We start from the raw sequence: 18,523 nt of genomic DNA on the forward strand, positions 1-18,523 counted from the left end.
TGAGAAATGTTTTTATTTTTTTATTTCTTATGTTTAACAAAATAATACCTCTGAATGTAAAAGACGTTTAAAATAAAAGTATTTAAACACTGGGCACTTTCACATTATTAATACGAATCCATATAAATATCAGTTAATAATACAATATATACAAGTATTTTGTATGTTCCACAATCCACACACTTAAAAGTTACTCTTTCCACAGTAGCAATTAAAGTGCAAAACATTTGGATTTCACCAGCATGGTTCAAGTACAGATATAAAGTCATCCATCACCTCCTCTTAGCACAAATTCACAGCACATACTGAAAATGGAGCAGCACAGATATAGTGTCAGATGAATATGTTTGTGTGTGTGAGGTGTGATCACATGGCTGGAGCAGATCCACAGTCCTCCTTCACCTCCTTGTCCAGTGGAATGTAGTGGTCACTTGTGTTGTGGGCTCCTGCGCTGTCCGTCTCAGAGACAGAACTCAGCACGCACACAGTCACTCCAGACATGATGAGTAACATACCCAGCACAGCTCCTACATGAGCAGAGAGACAGAGTCAAAGACCTGTGTAGCTATACTGAGAGAGAGAGAGAGAGAGAAAGAGAATGTTAGTAGCACAGAAGCTACTTACTCTTTCCTCCAAACTCTTCTCCAAGCAATTTACCCATTAATAACGTGAACAGAAATGTGAGGGAGTTCACCATGGGAACAGCCAGAGACAGATCTACAAAACAAACAGCACTTAAAAATGCAAGACTAATGCTTGCTAATATGTGTGTACGCCCAAAGAGTTTAAGCCTTAATATTTGCAATAAATGTTTTTGATGGCTGCACAGTGGTTATGCTTGGAATACCAGCTTACTAACTGCATACTAAACAGCAAGCATATGCTGCCTACAGTTTAAATTAAAAAGGACATTTCACATTGTCATGTTGCATTTTAATTAGGCAATTTGGGACCAATATCATCTTAGAAATAAAAAAAAATTTTTGGAATCAAGTCTTTGTGCAAAAATGTTACCTTTTAGCAGCCTGATTCAAAACAGTTTAGTGCATCACACAGTGGGATAGTATTACAGTATTCTCTGAATTATACTGCTATTTTGGACAGTGTAACAGGTCATCCAGATATTCCATGCATACAGAAAATGTGAATATTGTGCACAGTATATGTACTATATACTGTATGAGACTGAATCCAGCTTCAGCCTCATATATACTGCAGAAATAGTAGTACGATACTATGCTACTAAGAACAGACAGTCAATACCTAGAAACTTGTGGAGACAATAAACTTCTCACCTGTAGAAGCAAGAGTGAAGTAGAACACTAATGATCCACTTTGGTTCAAGAGGAATGGGACCAAATACTATTTTAAATAATAAATAGGTAAATTAATTATAAATACACACACACACAAATTAATTATAAATACACACACACACACACACACAAATTCTCATAAGCACTTGTTGTTATATGCGCATAAAAGGATTATAAAACACACCTTCATATTGAGAAACAGGAATTTGATCTCAGCCAGAAACTGGAGGAGTTTATTGTCTTTCTGAACCCCTTCAATGCCCTCTGTGCCTTTTTTCAGGAATGGGTTTGTGCCTCCCCACAACATCGCGACCAACAAAAGACAAAACACTTCACCTACAGAGAACATTATTAGGACGTTTCTATTACATACATTACAATTTTTTTTAAAACGCAACATGGACCTTCTACATTAAACTATGCAGATCAGTTGATCACATAATTATTATTTACTCGACACAGTTTCGAGAAAGCACCAAAATGTCTCGCTTTTAACGTTAAACTTATTGGTTTGCACAGGCACGCGAGCAAAGAATCACTTGCAGTTTTATCAACGACTACAATTTATCTTTAACACTGTGTGTGGTGGTGAACTAATTTATTTGTTTAGTTAGACAGTTGTAGACGACATTGCCAAAACATTTGGAAAAACTCAATAAAAATACACGGCAATCTTACTTGTTGACACCATTTCTATTCTTCCGTAAGTAATCTGGTGCTTCCTTGACGACCAGTTTCTGCTTCCTGTTGATATCTAACTCAGACAGATTGGTTAAAACGACACGGCCGCCCTTCGTTTCAAGCGGCTCTTGTCTATCCATTGTAGCTTAAGATCTGCAGTTCAAAAACGCGAAGATTTTAAAATAAAAGACATTTGTTCCGTTGATTGGAACACGAAACATCCGCATACCAAGAACAAAATTTAAAACAAGAGTTTTGAAAAGGTAGACGTTAATAAAATTGGTCCGAGTAAAGCAGATACTAAATTAGGCTAACGTTACATTACATTTCCTGAAATTCCGTCTGCATGTTGTATCGATGCAAAGTAGGTTTATATAATTTTTAACTTAAATATAAATTAGGAGACACTTTTAACTGGAAAACAAAATCCACTTTGGTCCGGAGGTATAGCCTAGATGGTGGGAGTTCTATTAATTTAACTTATTTCCTTAAGGCTTAAGCTAGCAACACTGAACACCTGGAGCAAGTTCAAGCTCAAACCGGTGCACAACGTTCTTCTTTTTCTTCTTCTTTGGTGTTTATTGGCGGTTGGCAAACCAACTTGTAGGTGCATTACCGCCACCGACTGGACTAGGGTGTGGAACAGAATACGTGCTTATGGGATTGACATAATGCGAGAAGGGGAAAAAAAAATAAAAACAACATTAACTTCATTCGTCTGATGCATAAAGGCATTTCTCCCATCTCCACCTGCATTGATGATACCGGAGATGAATTAAATGATCCACTACAGATTCTTAGGGCTTGAGCTTGCAATACATCTAATTGTTTGAGGTTTGTTTCTGCTGCCGACATATAAGCTATACATCCATAGTCAAAGACAGACCTCATGAGTGCCCAGTATATATTTAGTAAAGATGCTCTACTTGCTCCCCATTCCTGTCCTGATAAACACAGAAGAATATTAATAATCTTTTTACACTTGTCCTTAATTTTATCCAGATTTTCCATGTCAGTTTTTCATCAAACCAAAGCCCAAGAAACCTTACGGATTTTACTTGCTCCAGAGGATTCCCATACAATTTTAAAGAAAGGGGTGTGAATTTATGCTGCCTTGAAAAACAAATGACCTGTGTTTTTGATACAGATATTTTAAATCCCCATTTATTAGCCCACTTTTCAACATCAACTATTGCATCTTGCATTTTTTTATTAATATATGATATATTGCGACCTCTAATCCACAAAGCCCCATCATCTGCATGTAAAGATTTCCCAATGTTATGTTCAACTTGAGAGAAAATGTCATTAATCATTATATTGAATAATAACGGACTACATACACTACCTTGTGGTGTTCCATTCTCCACTGTATACACCCTGGAGTATTCTTCACCTACTTTCACTTGTATTTTTCTATCAAATAAAAAGTCCTGAACCCAATTATATATTCTACCACCAATTCCCAAAGACTTTAATTTTATTAATAATCCTTCTTTCCAGAGCATATCATATGCCTTTTCCACATCAAAGAAGACAGCTACTACTACTTCTTTGTTTGTCTGTGCTTTTCTGATAATACAGAGTCCATTGTATTCCGATCCCTACGGAATCCACTCTGATAAGGAGACAAGAGATCTTTACTCTCATTTGCTCCTAATTGCAGATTGTCTAACCGTAGTCACATTCCCTGAAACCTTCTTTGCTGCTTCTGCATAACTGATTCCCTGTACAACAAGACTCATTTAAAAAAGTAAGTAAACAACTCACATACTTAGATATATAATCACTTTGTTACATCAAAATGAGACTTAAAATGGCCTGAAAACATGATCTGTGGGAGTTTTAGTGAGTAATCAGCTTGGTAAAATTTAAAGTAAATCTGTGTCTGTGACAATATTTACCGAGCTTTGATTAGCCTACTGATTAACCGAAATAATTCAAAAATAGTTAAAAGTTAACTATTAAAAAGAATAGCTGAGTTCACATAAGTTCACAAATAAAATATGTTTAAATTGTTACTGCTACTGCCTTCAGTTATTATTTTGGAATAAATGTGAAATGCTTAAAAACACTAACTTGATGAGATTCATACTTCGCTTTAATAAACAGGATATTGTTATATTTTTAATGTAAAAATATAATTTTTTTCTGGTTGTGTAAGTAATGTTTATTTAACCAAGAACATGTGACTGGGACAGGAATTTACATTTTATTTATTTTTTTTTAAAAAGGACTTTGCCGCTTCATTTCAGAACACTACCGCACACCACTGAGCTGGAGGTATTACCGAACTGCCCAAACATGTGTGAGGGACTTTGTGAATTTAATTCTGAATACAATTCTGCAGAATTTTCTGCAGGCACAGATTCTAGAAGAAAAGATTGAATCAGTATGTTTTTAACCAGTTTTGCTGGTTAGTGTTTTTAAATTTCCTACATGTCTCTGCAGGGTCTTCGGTTTTCTTCAGTAGTTTTCAGGTAGCTTATTAGGATTCTCTCCTCAAGTAATAACTTGTTTTTTATCTGAAGCTTGATTTCAATTCGGGGTTAAATGATTTAAACCTAGTTCAACAATAATTATGGCTTGAGGTAGGATTGATGCAAGCTTTGACGTACAGCTTATATCTAACAATGTGTCTTTTTCAGTTTCAAATGAGGATGGATATGGAAGCACTACAATCATTATTCTCTCAGTACTGATTGTCATTCTTTTTGCTGTTGTGATGTTTTTACTATTACGAAAACAAATAAAGTCCTACCTATGAACCTTCAATCTCTTGCCATTATCACTATGGCCCTTTCTGGCATGTCAAACCATCATTACTCCAAAATAAAACTTCTGGCATTGCTTAGGGCAGGCATGGCGAACTCCGGTCCTGGAGAGCCGCAGCCCTGCAGAGTTCAGCTCCAACCCTAATTAAAACTCACCTGCCTGTAGCTTCCTAGTAACCCTTCAGACCTTGATTAGCTTGTTCAGGTGTGTTTGATTAGGGTTGAAGCAAAACTCTGCAGGGCTGCGGCTCTCCAGGACTGACGTTCGCCTATAGAGAACAGAGAATTTATGCATTTACTGTGTCAACACAGACGGCGCCAGAAAAAAATCCCTTAAACAGTCAACAGATAATACTGTAGTTTCTAAGATGATCTAGAAGGATGTTGCTTATTTTAAATAGGCGTAACGATGGAGTGCAACGGTTGGAATGTGGGCGGTTTGGCTTGGATTTGTAATGCATGGATGGCATGACCAATATTTTTCTAAGCCCTTTCTTGTTTGTTATACAAAAGTTAAATGCTCCTTAAATGCTAACCCCCTGCTTACTATGGAAATGCTAAAATGTGTTTAAAAGTGTGACCCCCCCCAGGCTCAAATGTCAAGCTATGCCTTTGCATGTGATAACCACAAAAATGCAACAAGATGAAACATGCATGCAAAGCTTTACACACAGCTAGCCTCCACACTGTTAGCCAAACCACAGAGAAGAAAACAAGTGCAAATCTTTATTTGCAGTTTTGTCCTCATCTGAAACAGAAGATGACACTTAAATATGTTAAACTAGAAGTGTTTGAGATTGTCACATCAAGATGGATATTATTACTATATCTCACAATATAAAAGAACATAAAGGCATTTAAAATTACTACAAAAAGCATTGAGCTTTAAAACCCTGAAATTCTATTAAACTGGCTTGTAAGCAATCATGACTATCTTGCCATAACTTACATTGAGGACACACAGTATATGGATATATTGAAAATAATTTACTGTATGTACAATAAGTTATTTACAGGACAAATAACCATTACCACGCAGGCACTATTGCAAAACATTTCTAAATGCTGGATTTTTTGATGCATCCTAATACTTTGTGAATAAACTGAATAATGCTATTAATATCACTGACCACATTGATCATTTTGCACCATCGTAATCACAATGTGCTGCACTGGTGGGCTAGTCTGAGATCACAGCAATTTTTATCTGTTTAAAATGTAATTTACTGTGTGCTGTGTACACTAGTTAACCTTTAGAAATGTATGCCAATGAATTGTCTGGAATTCCACTAATGGACAATGTTTGTAGACAGTATATAGGCTACAGAGGCTGCTGCACACATATTTAAAAAAGGAAAAACACTAATGTCTAAACTTTACTTCTAGATTATAGTCTTGGAGAAAATCCAAACATAGGCAATAAAATGACCAAAAATGGCCTGTTTCTGATATTTTAGAGTAAACTCAGCACTGATAATTGGTGAGTAATAACCCCAATGGGTTATTACGAGCTGGCGGAGAGCGAACTGATTCGCATTCTCACCAAGCCGTGAAGAATCTTGGCTTAGAATGGGCGTCTCGGGAAGAGCCTGCCCGCAGCCGTTTAGACAAATGATGCCTGCTGGGCTGTCGTCAACGAATCTCCTGCTAGAGACCGGTGCAGTTTTTCCCGGAAGTTCACAATGAACTTACCGAGGCGTGGCGCGCCCTTACTCGGTGCATGTCCACTTTTCTATTTCTGCCACCCTCCCCTCTGTTGACGGTGTTAAAGTAAGAGGATGTGGCAAAAGCTCCCCTTAGAGAAGAGAAGGTCGCTGCACACCTCTACCCGCATCTGCCTGGCAGATTTGCAAAGAGCTTCACTTCAGCACAGAAGTCATCGCAGGTCATGCGCCACTTCCTGCCTAAGTGCTTCAGCCCTGTAGAATGAGGTTACTCGCTCCAGTTCCACCTCGCTTCAGAGGCATTATTCAAACTTCAGTACAGGACAACAATGCTCACGTTCTCCGATCTGAAGTGCAAACTCTGCTTGCAGAAGGAACAGTAGAAAACGGTTCCTCTAGCGAACAGCGTGTTACAGTTCGGCTCACAACTGCAACAAAAGAAGGCCATCACAAACGATATACGCTACAAAAAAAAAATATTTATTATAAATTTTTAGGGAAAAACATAACGGAAGAAAAATAAAAATAAACATTCAAAACGCTGACGTTCTCAGCCATGGCCACCAAAATATAAGAAAATAGTAAGATCTGGTGGAGGAGAAGTCCTAAACCAAGGGCACCTGGTAACGAAACAAAAACAGAAAAACATGGCAAAACCTGTTTAATGTCAGGCTTTTACAACTGCTACTTCCTCTTTCCCAAGAAAAATGGCCCAACACACTTTATGAAGTGCACAGACACAGCTCTTTCCCCTTTGAGACAGATGGGAATCCACATTATGAATTACCAAGATGATTGGCTGGTCTTAGCCAGATCGGAACAGGAGCTCGGCGTCATTCAAACTGGGGACTTCACGTCCCCTCAGGGCTTTGGAGAGGATGCTCGGCCTCATGTCGGCTACTTCCTCTGTGATGCCTCCGGGCCTGCTTCACATGTAGCCCCTCCAGTTTGGGCTCAAAGCCCATGTCCTGTCCCATGCTTGACGCCTGGGACGTTTTTATCTCAAGGTAACCCACCGCTGCATCAGAGCTGTGGCCTCTTGGAAAACTCCTCACCTGTTTCAGTTTTTCTAGCCCTAAAAACCTTCCTGCCGGCCTACAGGGGCACCATGTCCTGGTCCATTCGGACAACATGACGGTGGTAGCCTTAATCAATTACAGGTGAATTATCTATCCCTTCACAGGTTGGCTCGATGTCTCGTCTTATGGGCACAAGGCAAACTCCTCTTGCTGAGAGCAGTTCATGTGCAGGGCAGACTGAACCAAGGGGCAGACATGCTGTTCAGGGACAATGTGGTTCCAGGAGAATGGAGACTACATCCCCAAACGGTTCAAATGATCTGGTCTGTCTTCGGCAGGGAAGAGGTGGCCCAGCGCTCGCCTGTATGCCTTCCCCCCCAGTTGCCCTATGTGGCAGCCATCGCGGCAAATCATTCACTCGTGGCTGGCCTGTCAGTCTGCAGAAACAACCTAGTCGTTAAGTTTCTGAGGGGAGCTCGGAGATTGAATCCTCCTCGCCCTCATACTGTGCCAACTTGGGACTTATCTATAGTCCACAGGGCCCCACGAAGTCCTCTCTTTGAGCCGTTCCAGTCGGCCGACTTGAGGCCCCTGTCTCTTACCGCTTGGTCAAGCGAGTGGGTGACATGCAAGCACTGTCAGTCAGTGCTTCCTGTCTTGAGTTTGGGTCTAACGACTGTAGAGTCATCCTCAAACTTGCAGAGACTCGCTGGATAGTCGATGCTATAGCCCTGGCTTACACCTCAGCGGGCTTGCAGTGTCTTATAGGTGTGAGGGCCCACTCCATCAGAGGAATAGCCTCCTCCTGGGCGTGGGCCAGCAAGAATTCTATTGGTGATATTTGTGTGGCCACCGGCTGGTCATCGCCATCTACCTTCACTAGATTTTATAACTTGGAAGTCCCTGCCTTGCAGGCAAGGATCTTGTCCACTTAATTCTAACTAATCCCCTTTGTAAGAGGAGAGGGTAATGTTATGCAGTCCTCAGCCTGAGTGGCCTGGGTCTCATTATTGGCTTTCAGGAGCCCTCAGTATGGGTGCTCGCAGAGCGGCTTCGTTCTGCACTTGCTTATAGCATGGCACTATTGGATGAATTCCCCATAAGCGTCTGCGACACAATGGGAAAGACCGTTCGAAAGGGAACACTTCGGTTACTAACATAACCTCACTTCAGTTGAAAGATTCTGATGAAATAATGCTTAGAGCCGACTTATATAGCGGTCAGCTCATCCCCTTTTGGCGGGTTGAAGCGCCATTGGTTCCTGCAGTTACACGAACGTGAACAAATCAGGCTGCAGAATCAGAATAAACAGGATTTTCCCGTAAGCATCAGTGACGCAATGCTTGTTCCCTTATCTCAGGGATCCGAGGTTATGTTAGTAACCAAGTGTTCATTTGCATATGTTTTTAAATGCATTCATTGTGTTATTTGGTACACACTTGATCTTTTGTTACTCCATAGGGGAGACAGAGGGCTGTAACAGATTTTGTCTCAATGTCTGTTAACCAAATCAACTTGGATATAATAATCCCATGTTTGTCTGCTACAAATTAAAGTATACATTTAGTTTTTCGTAAACGGTGTAAAATTTAATGTGAAGTACAGAGGGTGCTGCTGTTACTAAACTAAAACTTGAAGGGATAATTCACCCCATGAAAACGATCATTTACTCTGCAGCCACATGTCGTTCCAAACATGACTTCTTTCTTTCTCTTTCTTTCTTTCTATTGAACTATTCCTATATGTTCTGAAAAGCAAGTGATGTAAATGTTTTACTTTTTTTGTAAAAATTTTTTTTAGAAATTTAATTTCCCCCATCAGATTCATTGGCTTTCCTATTAATTTACTGACAAGAGTAAATTGTCAGTACCACATTCAGACCTCATTGTATATTTCAGAGCTTGGTAAAGGAAATGCCTCTTCAGTTGGACCAAAGAATGCAGGCTGGTACCTGTGTCAAGTGAGCAATTCTAAAGGGACAGGAAAAGCACGGTCAAAGCTGGACTAAGAGGGTATGCTGGACATATAGTAATAAATAGAAAAATATATATTTTTTTTGTTTTTGCCTTCTTGTTGTTATTATTATATCTTGGAGAAAATGAGAACATAATTAAACTAAAAGTGATGGTGACTTCAACAAGGTAAATGATCATATTAAATGTATCTTCTTTACAAGTATCTGTATTTGAATATCTGCAGATTTGTATAGCAAATGCCTGTGAGTTATACAGTCTTCCACGCCTATGGTAAAGACCTCACTCTGAACTAAATTCATGTTAGAAGGTATTCACTATAGCAGTGTTTCCCAACCTTTTTTTTGTTGCGGCACCCTTTGGAAATTTTAACAAACTTGTGGCACCCTACAAAATTAATTTTGTCACAATATTTGAATTTCTAACTTCGATATGATAATTTGAAAAGTATAGATATTCGGTACAACAGGGAAGAACTGCCGAATATAATGTCATTGGTGATAATATTCAAACCTATCAAAATACAAATAAACAGTCATAGCAGCCATGACAACATTTATTGTCCAAAATAAATGTATGAATACAACAAGGTGTTCAATGTCTCTGTGAAAGTGACACTGAATATATGCTATATGATTAAAAGGATTTAAACATGGTAAAATGAATTAAAAGAGCTAAAAACAGCTGGAGGTATTACCAAATAACTCAAACATATGAGGGGCTTCATGAATTTATACAATACTGCAGATTTTGCTGCAGGCAATCTGTGTGCATGAGGTCATGTTTATTATCATAATGGTCCATTGTATATCAATGGAAAAAAATGCTTCACATCACCTCAGAAGAAAAGAATGAAACAGTACTTTCTTTTTGCTTGTTAATTTAGCCTCATGCCACACTACCAACAGCATATAATGTAGGTTAACAAAGAAAATAAAAATTGGAGGTAATGCATTCACTGTCTTGTTTGATTTCTTTTTTAAACCCATTTCCTGTTTTTTTAACCGAGACAAAGACAGTCTTAAAAAGATTAAACTGAAACATTGATCAGGCCATAGTCATTTAACACAAGCTTTATGTGCTTAATAAGCAGCCACATGAAATTCAATTACTGCTAGAGTATGTGTTGTATTAATGCATAATTAATGGATAAGCTAACAGATGGATAAACAGATGCTGGGTTGTGATTTGTTCTAAATGTAGTGTGTGGGGAAAAACAGCCATCAGCATCAGTTTACTCTGAATGATATTGTTTGAAGCGAGTCATACAACTAGCTGGTTTTGAAAACCTAGTTTGTACAGATTTGTTGTCTAACCGTCATTCAAGTTACAAGGTGTCATTGTTTTGACTGCAAAGATTACGTTTAGTAAAAGAAATTCAAACAAAAACATAAAAAACATTTTTCCAAGGTCACTGAGCTTTTACCCCGTTTTTGTAATCATGGACTGAATAAACAAATCATGCTTGTGAAATTTATCACTACCACTGTGTGAACAGTTTCCACTTAACTAGATATTCAAGAGTTTCATGAAAGGAAAGAAACATTCAGTTTACCTGCTGCTCAAGGGTGACTACACCTTTTCAATACCCAAGCTCATTGGGGCCTTTTTTATGGTGTTATTGAATTTCCTACATTGTCTCTGCAGGGTCTTCAATTTTATTCTGTAGTTTTCAGGTATTAGGGTTCTCTTCTCAAGTAACCTGTGCCTCAAGCTTGGCCTCAGTATACTAGTGGTAAATCAAACCCAGTTTAACAATATTATGGTTATGATGTTGGACTGATACAGGCTTTGATGTACAGCTTACATCTAACAAATGTCCTTTTCATTTTCAGATGAGGGTGGAGATGGAAGTACTGCTGTCATTGTATTTTTGCCCATACAGTGAAAGTCAGGGGCTTCCAGTGTTGTTTTGGATCTCATTCATTATGTGGACGAAACAGTTGAAAACTCAGAATATCTTCTTTTGTGTTCCACAGAAGAAAGTAAGTAATGTATATATATATTGTCCTTACAAACCCTTACGTAAACACACACATATTACTTATGGTCCATGGTCCAACTTGATGATAAGCTTATACTGTTCAATTCATCAAAGCTGTCAACATGGCAGTCCCCTCCCTATATTTATTGCTAGGAAACATGACTAGAAAACAGAAATTTAGGATTACACATATCTCTAAAGGCTTACGGACAGAGTGCAACGGTTAGAATGTGTGTAATTATGTTTGACTTGGATTTGTAATGTAGGCATGGCATAGAGTCGACCTGATTGTCTGCATAGTTCTATTTCTGCTTTAGGTATAAAGTACAAACTTAAACATATGCAGAGGTTCAGTGTATTACTTATGTCACAATAAGTGATTTTAACTTGTACAGTACAGAATCATGTTTTGCAGTGGTTACAATATTAAATATTTCATTGACAATTAAAAGTGTGAGGATAATAAATGCCATGTGATGGATTTGGTATAAAAAATTATAAAAAAATTCACAATGGTCAATAAATAAAAAAGCAGTAAAAAGATTAGGAAATGACTTTTGGCAGATATCCATATGACTCCCACTTACAGACTCTGGCATTTGTTGACGTGTAAATTATTTAGAAATGCATTCTTTCGTAACATTAGCACATTTTGCAATTATTTTCCGTTTATGCAAGAATAGTTTAATTAACATTTGCTCTGCTTGCATTTCATGAATAAGGCTAGTAATGTTTAGCACAAGTCTAAACATGCATGCAGACCTTTTGGGAACAGCTCCAACACCATTCATTAACTTTCATGGTTCATCACAGCGAAGATCTCTGCTCGTTCTGCTTCTGCAATGCTAACCAAATGATGCCAATGACCAGAAGAATGCAAACCACTGAGAGGACAGCAAGTACAATAATCATATGGTCTGTGGTGTCCTCATCTGAAACAGAAAAAGATCATTTGGTTTAATATGTGGCATTTGTTTGATAGTGTCAATTGTCAAATCAACTGTTAAATCCAGATCCAAATCTAAATCCAGTATTATAATCACAGCATATAAAAAGGCTACAGTGCTTGCACAAAATCATTTAAACTTATTATGACAAAAAAGTCTTGAGATTTCAAACACTGGATATAGGATAGGATACTATATACTGGATATAGTATATGTACTATCTCTCAGAGGACAACTAACCATCATTATGCAGGATAATATATATTTTTTAATAAACTGAATACTGCTTAACTTTTAATATCACTGATCCTGTTGACACACTGGTGGGCTAGTCAGAATTTTATCAACTCAAACTGGCACATCCTTTGTGCTGTTTCAATGTATGCCCATTGACATAGAAGGTGTCTCCACTAATGGACAATATTTTCAGATAATAATTAGGCTACAGAAGCTGCAATCATAATCTGCCAATAAAATACCCCAAATATCAAAACAGCTGCCATGATTTCAAGTAAGACACAATGCCTTTTCTTGAAATATATTTATGTTTTAGGAAAAACCCAAGGCTGCTAATTATCTGTTTCCCAACCCTGTTCCTGGAGGCACACCACAATATGATTCCTGATTTAATTCCTGACTCATCAGCTCATTAGTAGTCGAGACTACAATGCTGCATCCGAATATGCACACTTTCCTACTATATAGCATGCGAAAAACAGTACAGTATGTCTGAATACAGAGGATGACCTCCTAATTATGGGGTGGTCACACTACACTTTTTGTTCCACTGACTTTCATTCATACGTATGCAAATGTGGGAGGTCAAGGTTGGTGAATTCACATCACGTTATTAAGTCATGTGACCAATAGAAGATACTGTAGGTGTCACATTATGACCTCTCAGACTTCATATTATGAACGTCGTAGTGTTCGTAGAAATTTAATGCGTTCATGCTAGTGTGAGCGCAGCATTACTCCAAGATTCTTAAGTGTGCATCTAGAATCACATCACTATCCAAAGAAGCTACGGCAGCGATGCGACGTACCTGTTGCTCTACATCACAGCCAACATGGTGGATGTAGCAGTCCAGATTTCATTCATTCATACTATACAAACATACTGCTTAATGGGCTGAAAAATCCAGGTACAGGACTGTTTAAAGGCTTTAAAGAAGGAAAGAACTACAATTCCTATGTAGCACTATGAAAAAGACAATCAAATAAATACAATAAAGAACTGATCCTAAATAGTCACTGGAATTACTTTTCAAAAACAAAAATAACTTTTATCTGCCATTTCTGTAAAAAAACAAACAAAAAAAACATGTATGATCAATAAAAATATAAAATATTTATTTTATTTTATAGGTTATGTCTATGCTTAATGGGAATGGACGTGCACTAAAGTGCTCTTTTGGCATGATTCGCTTGTCACAATTATCTGACTGGTGGAGATTTCTCGGGAGAATAGTTTTTCACCTGGAATTCTGCTGTTGAACGTGATTATGTAAAGGATAATGTGGGCTGATGGCTTTAACAAAAGCATTTACCACTAATTAACAACCTCACAGCTCACAGTAGGTCTGTCTTTAAAGGCTTATAAGTTATTGTTAAAAATATCAATTTCCGTATATGGAAAAAATTACTTCTAAATTACTAAAAAAGTTTTACTTCTGGAACCCTGACTGCTGCATTCTATATACTAAGCATTAACATCAAAACATAAGTATAGGCCAATTAAACCATAACCTACAAGGGGTTAGATCAAATGGAAATGATTGTTCAAGCCCATAGCCCACAGGCTATCCCTAAACCTAACCATTAAATATTACTGGTTGATAGGATTGCTGATAAAGGAACATCTCATACTTGGGTAAATGACAGTAAGTCTGATTTTAATGTAGACAAGCCATCTAAAAACACAGAGTCATTCTCAGTTGAACAGCTTTAAATGGCTGTTAATTGACTTTTGGTTTTGAAATGGGTGTAGCCAAAATAATTAACAGTCTCAGTTTCAGCACTGCAGAGGAAAGACAAAACTGCTACACCCCAAACTTGTTACCAACACCCAAGCCTCTTGAAATCCTACACCATTTAATTAATTTAGTTTGCTTTTGCATTCTTCTACATTAGGAAAAAGTGTACAAATACAGTCAAACCAAAAATTATTCAGACACCAAATAAATCTGTCTGAATAAATTTTGGTTTGATGTATGTTCAGAGGCTCTATCACTAACATCAGCATTTCATAACTAGAAAAATCATGTCTATAAGTGTAACAATTGAATCATTGTCTTACTCTTTCCATAATTATTTGTGGTTGGGTAAGTCTAAAATCCAGCCTAAAGCAGACAAAGTAGTTCTTTGTTATATAGCAGGAAAATTATGCCAACAAATTACTTAAAGCAAGTCAAACATGTCTTAAATACATGGAGTAATGAATAACATGCCTCTAACCGCCACCCTCTCACACACATATTGCACAAAGTAAATAAAGGTATTTACCATAGCTGAGGAACACTGGTCTCTGCAGGTTCTGGTTCAGGAGGTGATTCTTTAGTGTAAATGTGACATTAACCACTGCCTTCTGGACCTCACAGATGCTCTTTATGAAATAAAGTCCATCTTCTATTTGGTCGTGGATCTCCAGGTAATAGCTGAGGTTCTGGTTGTGTTCCCCCAGCCAAATCACCTCAGGTTTGGGAAAACCTTCTGTCTCAAACTGCACTTTCAAAGCAGAGGAGTTTACAAGGATGCTTAACCTGGGCTCAGAGTAAAGAGCTGAGAAAGACAAACACAATCAGCTGTGCTGTGTTGAAATGTACATCGTAAGTTAAATGTACAGTGCAATTGATCTAATCAATAAAGTAATGTCTAGCTGATCAAATGTTTTATAGCAAAGCATATCTAGAACACTCTATATATGTTCACTGGAAATCCAAATTTTTTAAATATATTTTTATATTTCAAAGTTTTTTGTGACCGTGAGAAAGCTGAAATATGATACATCCACAACAAAACCACAGCAAACATAATTTTTTTAAATTCTCAGGATACTTAATCCTCAAACAAAAATAGATTAAAGAAAAAATGAAACAGGAAGATGAATGCTAATTTGTTTACAATTACCTTTATCTGTGTCAAAATGCGCTGCATGTTTCTGATTTAACAAACCAACTCATACGAGTCGAGCTGTATGCTATTGAATCACAAAAGTACTGACTTGAACGAGTCATTTGTTTGACAATTAGACTACTCTAGCCTCTGTACGTTTCACATTGTAAATTCAGTGTGTTGAATAAATGTGCAGGAAACACTGGCTACGTTTACATGCAACCAAATAATCCGTTTGTAATCGGATTGACGGCTCAATCCTGAAAAGTCTTCATGTAAACACCATAATCGATCCGATTGAGGGTAGGGTAGGGTAGGGTAGGGTAGGGTGGGGTGGGGTGTGGGATTGTTGCCAGCTGCGGGGGAGTTATGAATGAATGAAACGCCTTTGTCTGTGTTCACTCCGTCTAATTCATGTTGTCATAACCGCTGGTCAAATTAAAAAACTAAACTAAAATTAAATCATCTTTGAGAGCAAGGGGTCCCCTGGTGTTTCGGGGGCCCTACGCAGTTTGCGTACTTTGCGTATAGGGAGGATCGGCTCTGCTTGTTTTGGATTCTCATCCACAGGCAACCCGTTTTGGGCGCGGGGAGGGGCATTTTTACTGCGTGATAAATATGAGCAGCACGGCACAGCGGTTCAGATGTATATTTATCCATAAATGGTTACGTAGACCATAAATGGATAAATATGATTTCTGCTGTTAAAAAACAAATAAAGAAACAGTGTAGGATGGTGGGTATTATGTGCAAACAGTGAGAAACTATATATTTGTGCAGTGTGCGCATGTAAAAAAAAATCAATTCCGATTTGAAGCTTGTGACATCTAAACGTGCACATCAACCCGTCCCGATCACTTTATTTAGCATTCATGTAAACACTACATTCAGATTCATCAATCAGAATGAATTCAGTCCGATTGAACCAAAAAGTGTGCATGTAAACATAGCCAATGTCTGAGTATTTTAGTATGGTGTTCTGAGAATGCATGTGGAAGAATGGTTAACAGAATGTCATTTGGTCATATTTTTTTTTTTAAATGGAAATGATTTTGAACCGGTTCTTGATTTGGAATCCTACATTAATCACTGGAATTGCTTTTCAAAAACAATAATACAAAACTTTTTTTAGTTGTCATTTCTGTAAACAAAACATGTATGATCATTTAATCATTTAATATGGCTGAAAAAGAAGCTGGAAGGTCCTGGAAAGTGGAAATATTGTACAACATATTCTCTTCTATGTCCATCATATGCATACCTCCATAAGTCACTTCCATCAAGGCTCTTCCTATTCCCTTTGCATTGCTCACTATGCAAAGGTACCAACCTGCATCTTTCGGTCTAACTGATGCAATTCTTAGAGAGGCATTTCCTTTATGAAGCTCTGAAACATACAATGAGGTCCGATTGTGGTATTTTGGACATTGTCGGTCCAATTGGTCCTGTTGATAATAGAAACTGTGGACAACCTGTGAGTCCTCCTGTCGTTGCCAGGTAATAACCAAGCTGGAGAGGTCAGGACCAGATGTGAACTCACAGCCCAGTACAGCTGGACGACCTCGGATTGCCAGCAGATGTTTATTAGGGACAATCACCTCAAATGTGGCTGGAAAGAGAGATAAATTTAGAGTTGTTTGAAGAAACACCCCTGGGCACATTTCATATAAAAAATCAAGTTTTCCTTCATATTTTGATGTATTATGAAAACATAAACACTGGACAGGAATGGTACAGCAAAAATGTTCACAGTATCAAGCTCTTCACTATAGCAAATATCCTGAGCTGTGATGAGAAAGCAAAAAAAAAAACCTCTGCATCTGAAGCTTGTAAGAGCCCTAAATGTAACTGGCCACAGTACACCTGTAATCAAGAGATTAAATCACAGGTTTGTTACGCAGTCTTTCATCATTACTGACTCAAATGATACCTTCTTTCTTTACCATGTAATATTTCAGGGCAGGGACTGAACTATCAGAAAGCCAAACACAGTGAAGAAAAAAAAAAATCCTCCAATGACTCCTATGTGTACAGGACATGTAGCAGCTAGACCAACCACATTCATCTGTCTTAAGTCCAATTCAGCTCTGCCAAAATATTTTACTTGATTAGCCAGGAGAGGGAAGACATAGTTCAATCAAGTAAACATTTTAAGATTCAGTTCAGTTCAGTTCAGTTTTATGTCGTAAAACTAATAACATTTTTTCCCCCTTAGTTAAATGAAGGTCACATTAAAACTGTCTTAGAACGTTTTACCATCCTTCATCGTTGTGCCAGGCCCAGACATTGAACTAAACTTTAACTAAAAATGTGATTACGTTAAAACTATGAAAACAAAATGAAAACACGAAATATCCCAGTATTCACTGAGTAAAACTGATTTCTCACTTTTTAAAAATTAAAATGAAATATATCCCACAGTTGTTTTGCCATTTCCACCAAGGCTTTGTGTCTATAAAGTTTTTTTTTGTTTTTTAGAAGTTAGTGTAGCCTACTTTATTTCCAATGTATGCACACATGACACAATAACAATGTTGTATATTATAACGCCTTCCGATTTCTTTTCATTAAATGCAAGTCTTACCCACAAGAACATCCACGACCACGACGCACAAAAAGAGCCAAAGCATTGTCGCTTGGAGTTCAGGAACATGTTTTAAATAAGGAAGCAGTTCAGTGCAGCGTTGATCACCTGCCAGTCAGAAATAAATCTTATTCAGCAATATTCCTCAAGTTTATTCTTCACGATTTACGTGATCTGTAATAAAGCCATGGACAGAAGCTAGTGTACACGTACAATTACACTGTACAGTGTGCTTCGCAAGTAGACAAAGGCTATACTTGAGCATCCCACTTCCATTGATTTCAAGTTAGGACAACCCTGCAAGTTAGGATACGTTACCCCTGCCCCACCTAGTGATCAAAAGCTTAAAACAGTAGTTTTTATACAAATTCAATCTTAAGCTTTTGTTTAAATAAAATTTTATGTGAATGCCAGGGGCGAATCTAGAAAATAATTTTTAGGGTGGCATGGGGTCTTTGAGGGGTGGC

At 37.8% G+C, this 18,523-nt stretch overlaps 2 protein-coding genes across 5 annotated transcripts; both read right to left on the reverse strand.

Annotated features, from left to right (window-relative positions):
- Nucleotides 1-37: 37 nt before the first annotated feature.
- On the reverse strand, nt 38-2,167 carry tmem234 (transmembrane protein 234). Of its 3 annotated transcripts, XM_016533251.1 has the most exons (5): nt 1,995-2,155; nt 1,501-1,652; nt 1,296-1,362; nt 625-717; nt 50-527 (listed from the first exon to the last, which is right to left on the reverse strand). In XM_016533251.1, the coding sequence occupies exons 1-5, from the start codon at nt 2,005-2,007 to the stop codon at nt 367-369; spliced, it is 486 nt and encodes a 161-aa protein (XP_016388737.1). In that variant the 5' UTR covers nt 2,008-2,155; the 3' UTR covers nt 50-366. The 3 variants fall into 3 exon arrangements, with proteins under 3 accessions (XP_016388747.1, XP_016388729.1, XP_016388737.1); XM_016533261.1 differs by lacking the exon at nt 625-717 and having other exon boundaries at nt 38-527; nt 1,995-2,167; XM_016533243.1 differs by lacking the exon at nt 1,995-2,155 and having other exon boundaries at nt 44-527; nt 1,501-1,731.
- A 3,657-nt stretch (nt 2,168-5,824) lies between these two features.
- Nucleotides 5,825-18,270, reverse strand: LOC107724339 (CD276 antigen-like). Of its 2 annotated transcripts, XR_001638021.1 has the most exons (5): nt 18,057-18,270; nt 16,734-17,081; nt 14,864-15,139; nt 12,053-12,343; nt 5,825-5,836 (listed from the first exon to the last, which is right to left on the reverse strand). XR_001638021.1 is itself a non-coding variant. In XM_016533229.1 (4 exons), the coding sequence occupies exons 1-4, from the start codon at nt 18,100-18,102 to the stop codon at nt 12,219-12,221; spliced, it is 795 nt and encodes a 264-aa protein (XP_016388715.1). In that variant the 5' UTR covers nt 18,103-18,270; the 3' UTR covers nt 9,975-12,218. The 2 variants fall into 2 exon arrangements, 1 of the variants encoding a protein (XP_016388715.1); XM_016533229.1 differs by lacking the exon at nt 5,825-5,836 and having other exon boundaries at nt 9,975-12,343.
- Nucleotides 18,271-18,523: the final 253 nt, after the last annotated feature.

This window comes from Sinocyclocheilus rhinocerous, unplaced genomic scaffold (assembly GCF_001515625.1).
Source record: "Sinocyclocheilus rhinocerous isolate Xijiao unplaced genomic scaffold, SAMN03320098_v1.1 scaffold1515, whole genome shotgun sequence".
NCBI classification, from domain to species: Eukaryota; Metazoa; Chordata; class Actinopteri; order Cypriniformes; family Cyprinidae; genus Sinocyclocheilus; species Sinocyclocheilus rhinocerous.

What these genes read in the sequence shown, in the direction of transcription:
- tmem234 (XM_016533243.1), bottom strand. Translation starts at nt 1,716, where the DNA reads ATGTTGCGTTTTAAAAAAAATTGTAATGTATGTAATAGAAACGTCCTA. An exon ending in CTTCACTCTTGCTTCTACAG is followed by an intron (nt 718 to 1,295) that starts GTGAGAAGTTTA and finishes TTTGTTTTGTAG; the next exon opens with ATCTGTCTCTGGCTGTTCCC. An exon ending in AGAAGAGTTTGGAGGAAAGA is followed by an intron (nt 528 to 624) that starts GTAAGTAGCTTC and finishes CTGCTCATGTAG; the next exon opens with GAGCTGTGCTGGGTATGTTA.
- LOC107724339 (XM_016533229.1), bottom strand. Translation starts at nt 18,102, where the DNA reads ATGCTTTGGCTCTTTTTGTGCGTCGTGGTCGTGGATGTTCTTGTGG. An exon ending in GGTCGTGGATGTTCTTGTGG is followed by an intron (nt 17,082 to 18,056) that starts GTAAGACTTGCA and finishes CTCTCTTTCCAG; the next exon opens with CCACATTTGAGGTGATTGTC. An exon ending in GATGGAAGTGACTTATGGAG is followed by an intron (nt 15,140 to 16,733) that starts GTATGCATATGA and finishes TGTCTTTCTCAG; the next exon opens with CTCTTTACTCTGAGCCCAGG.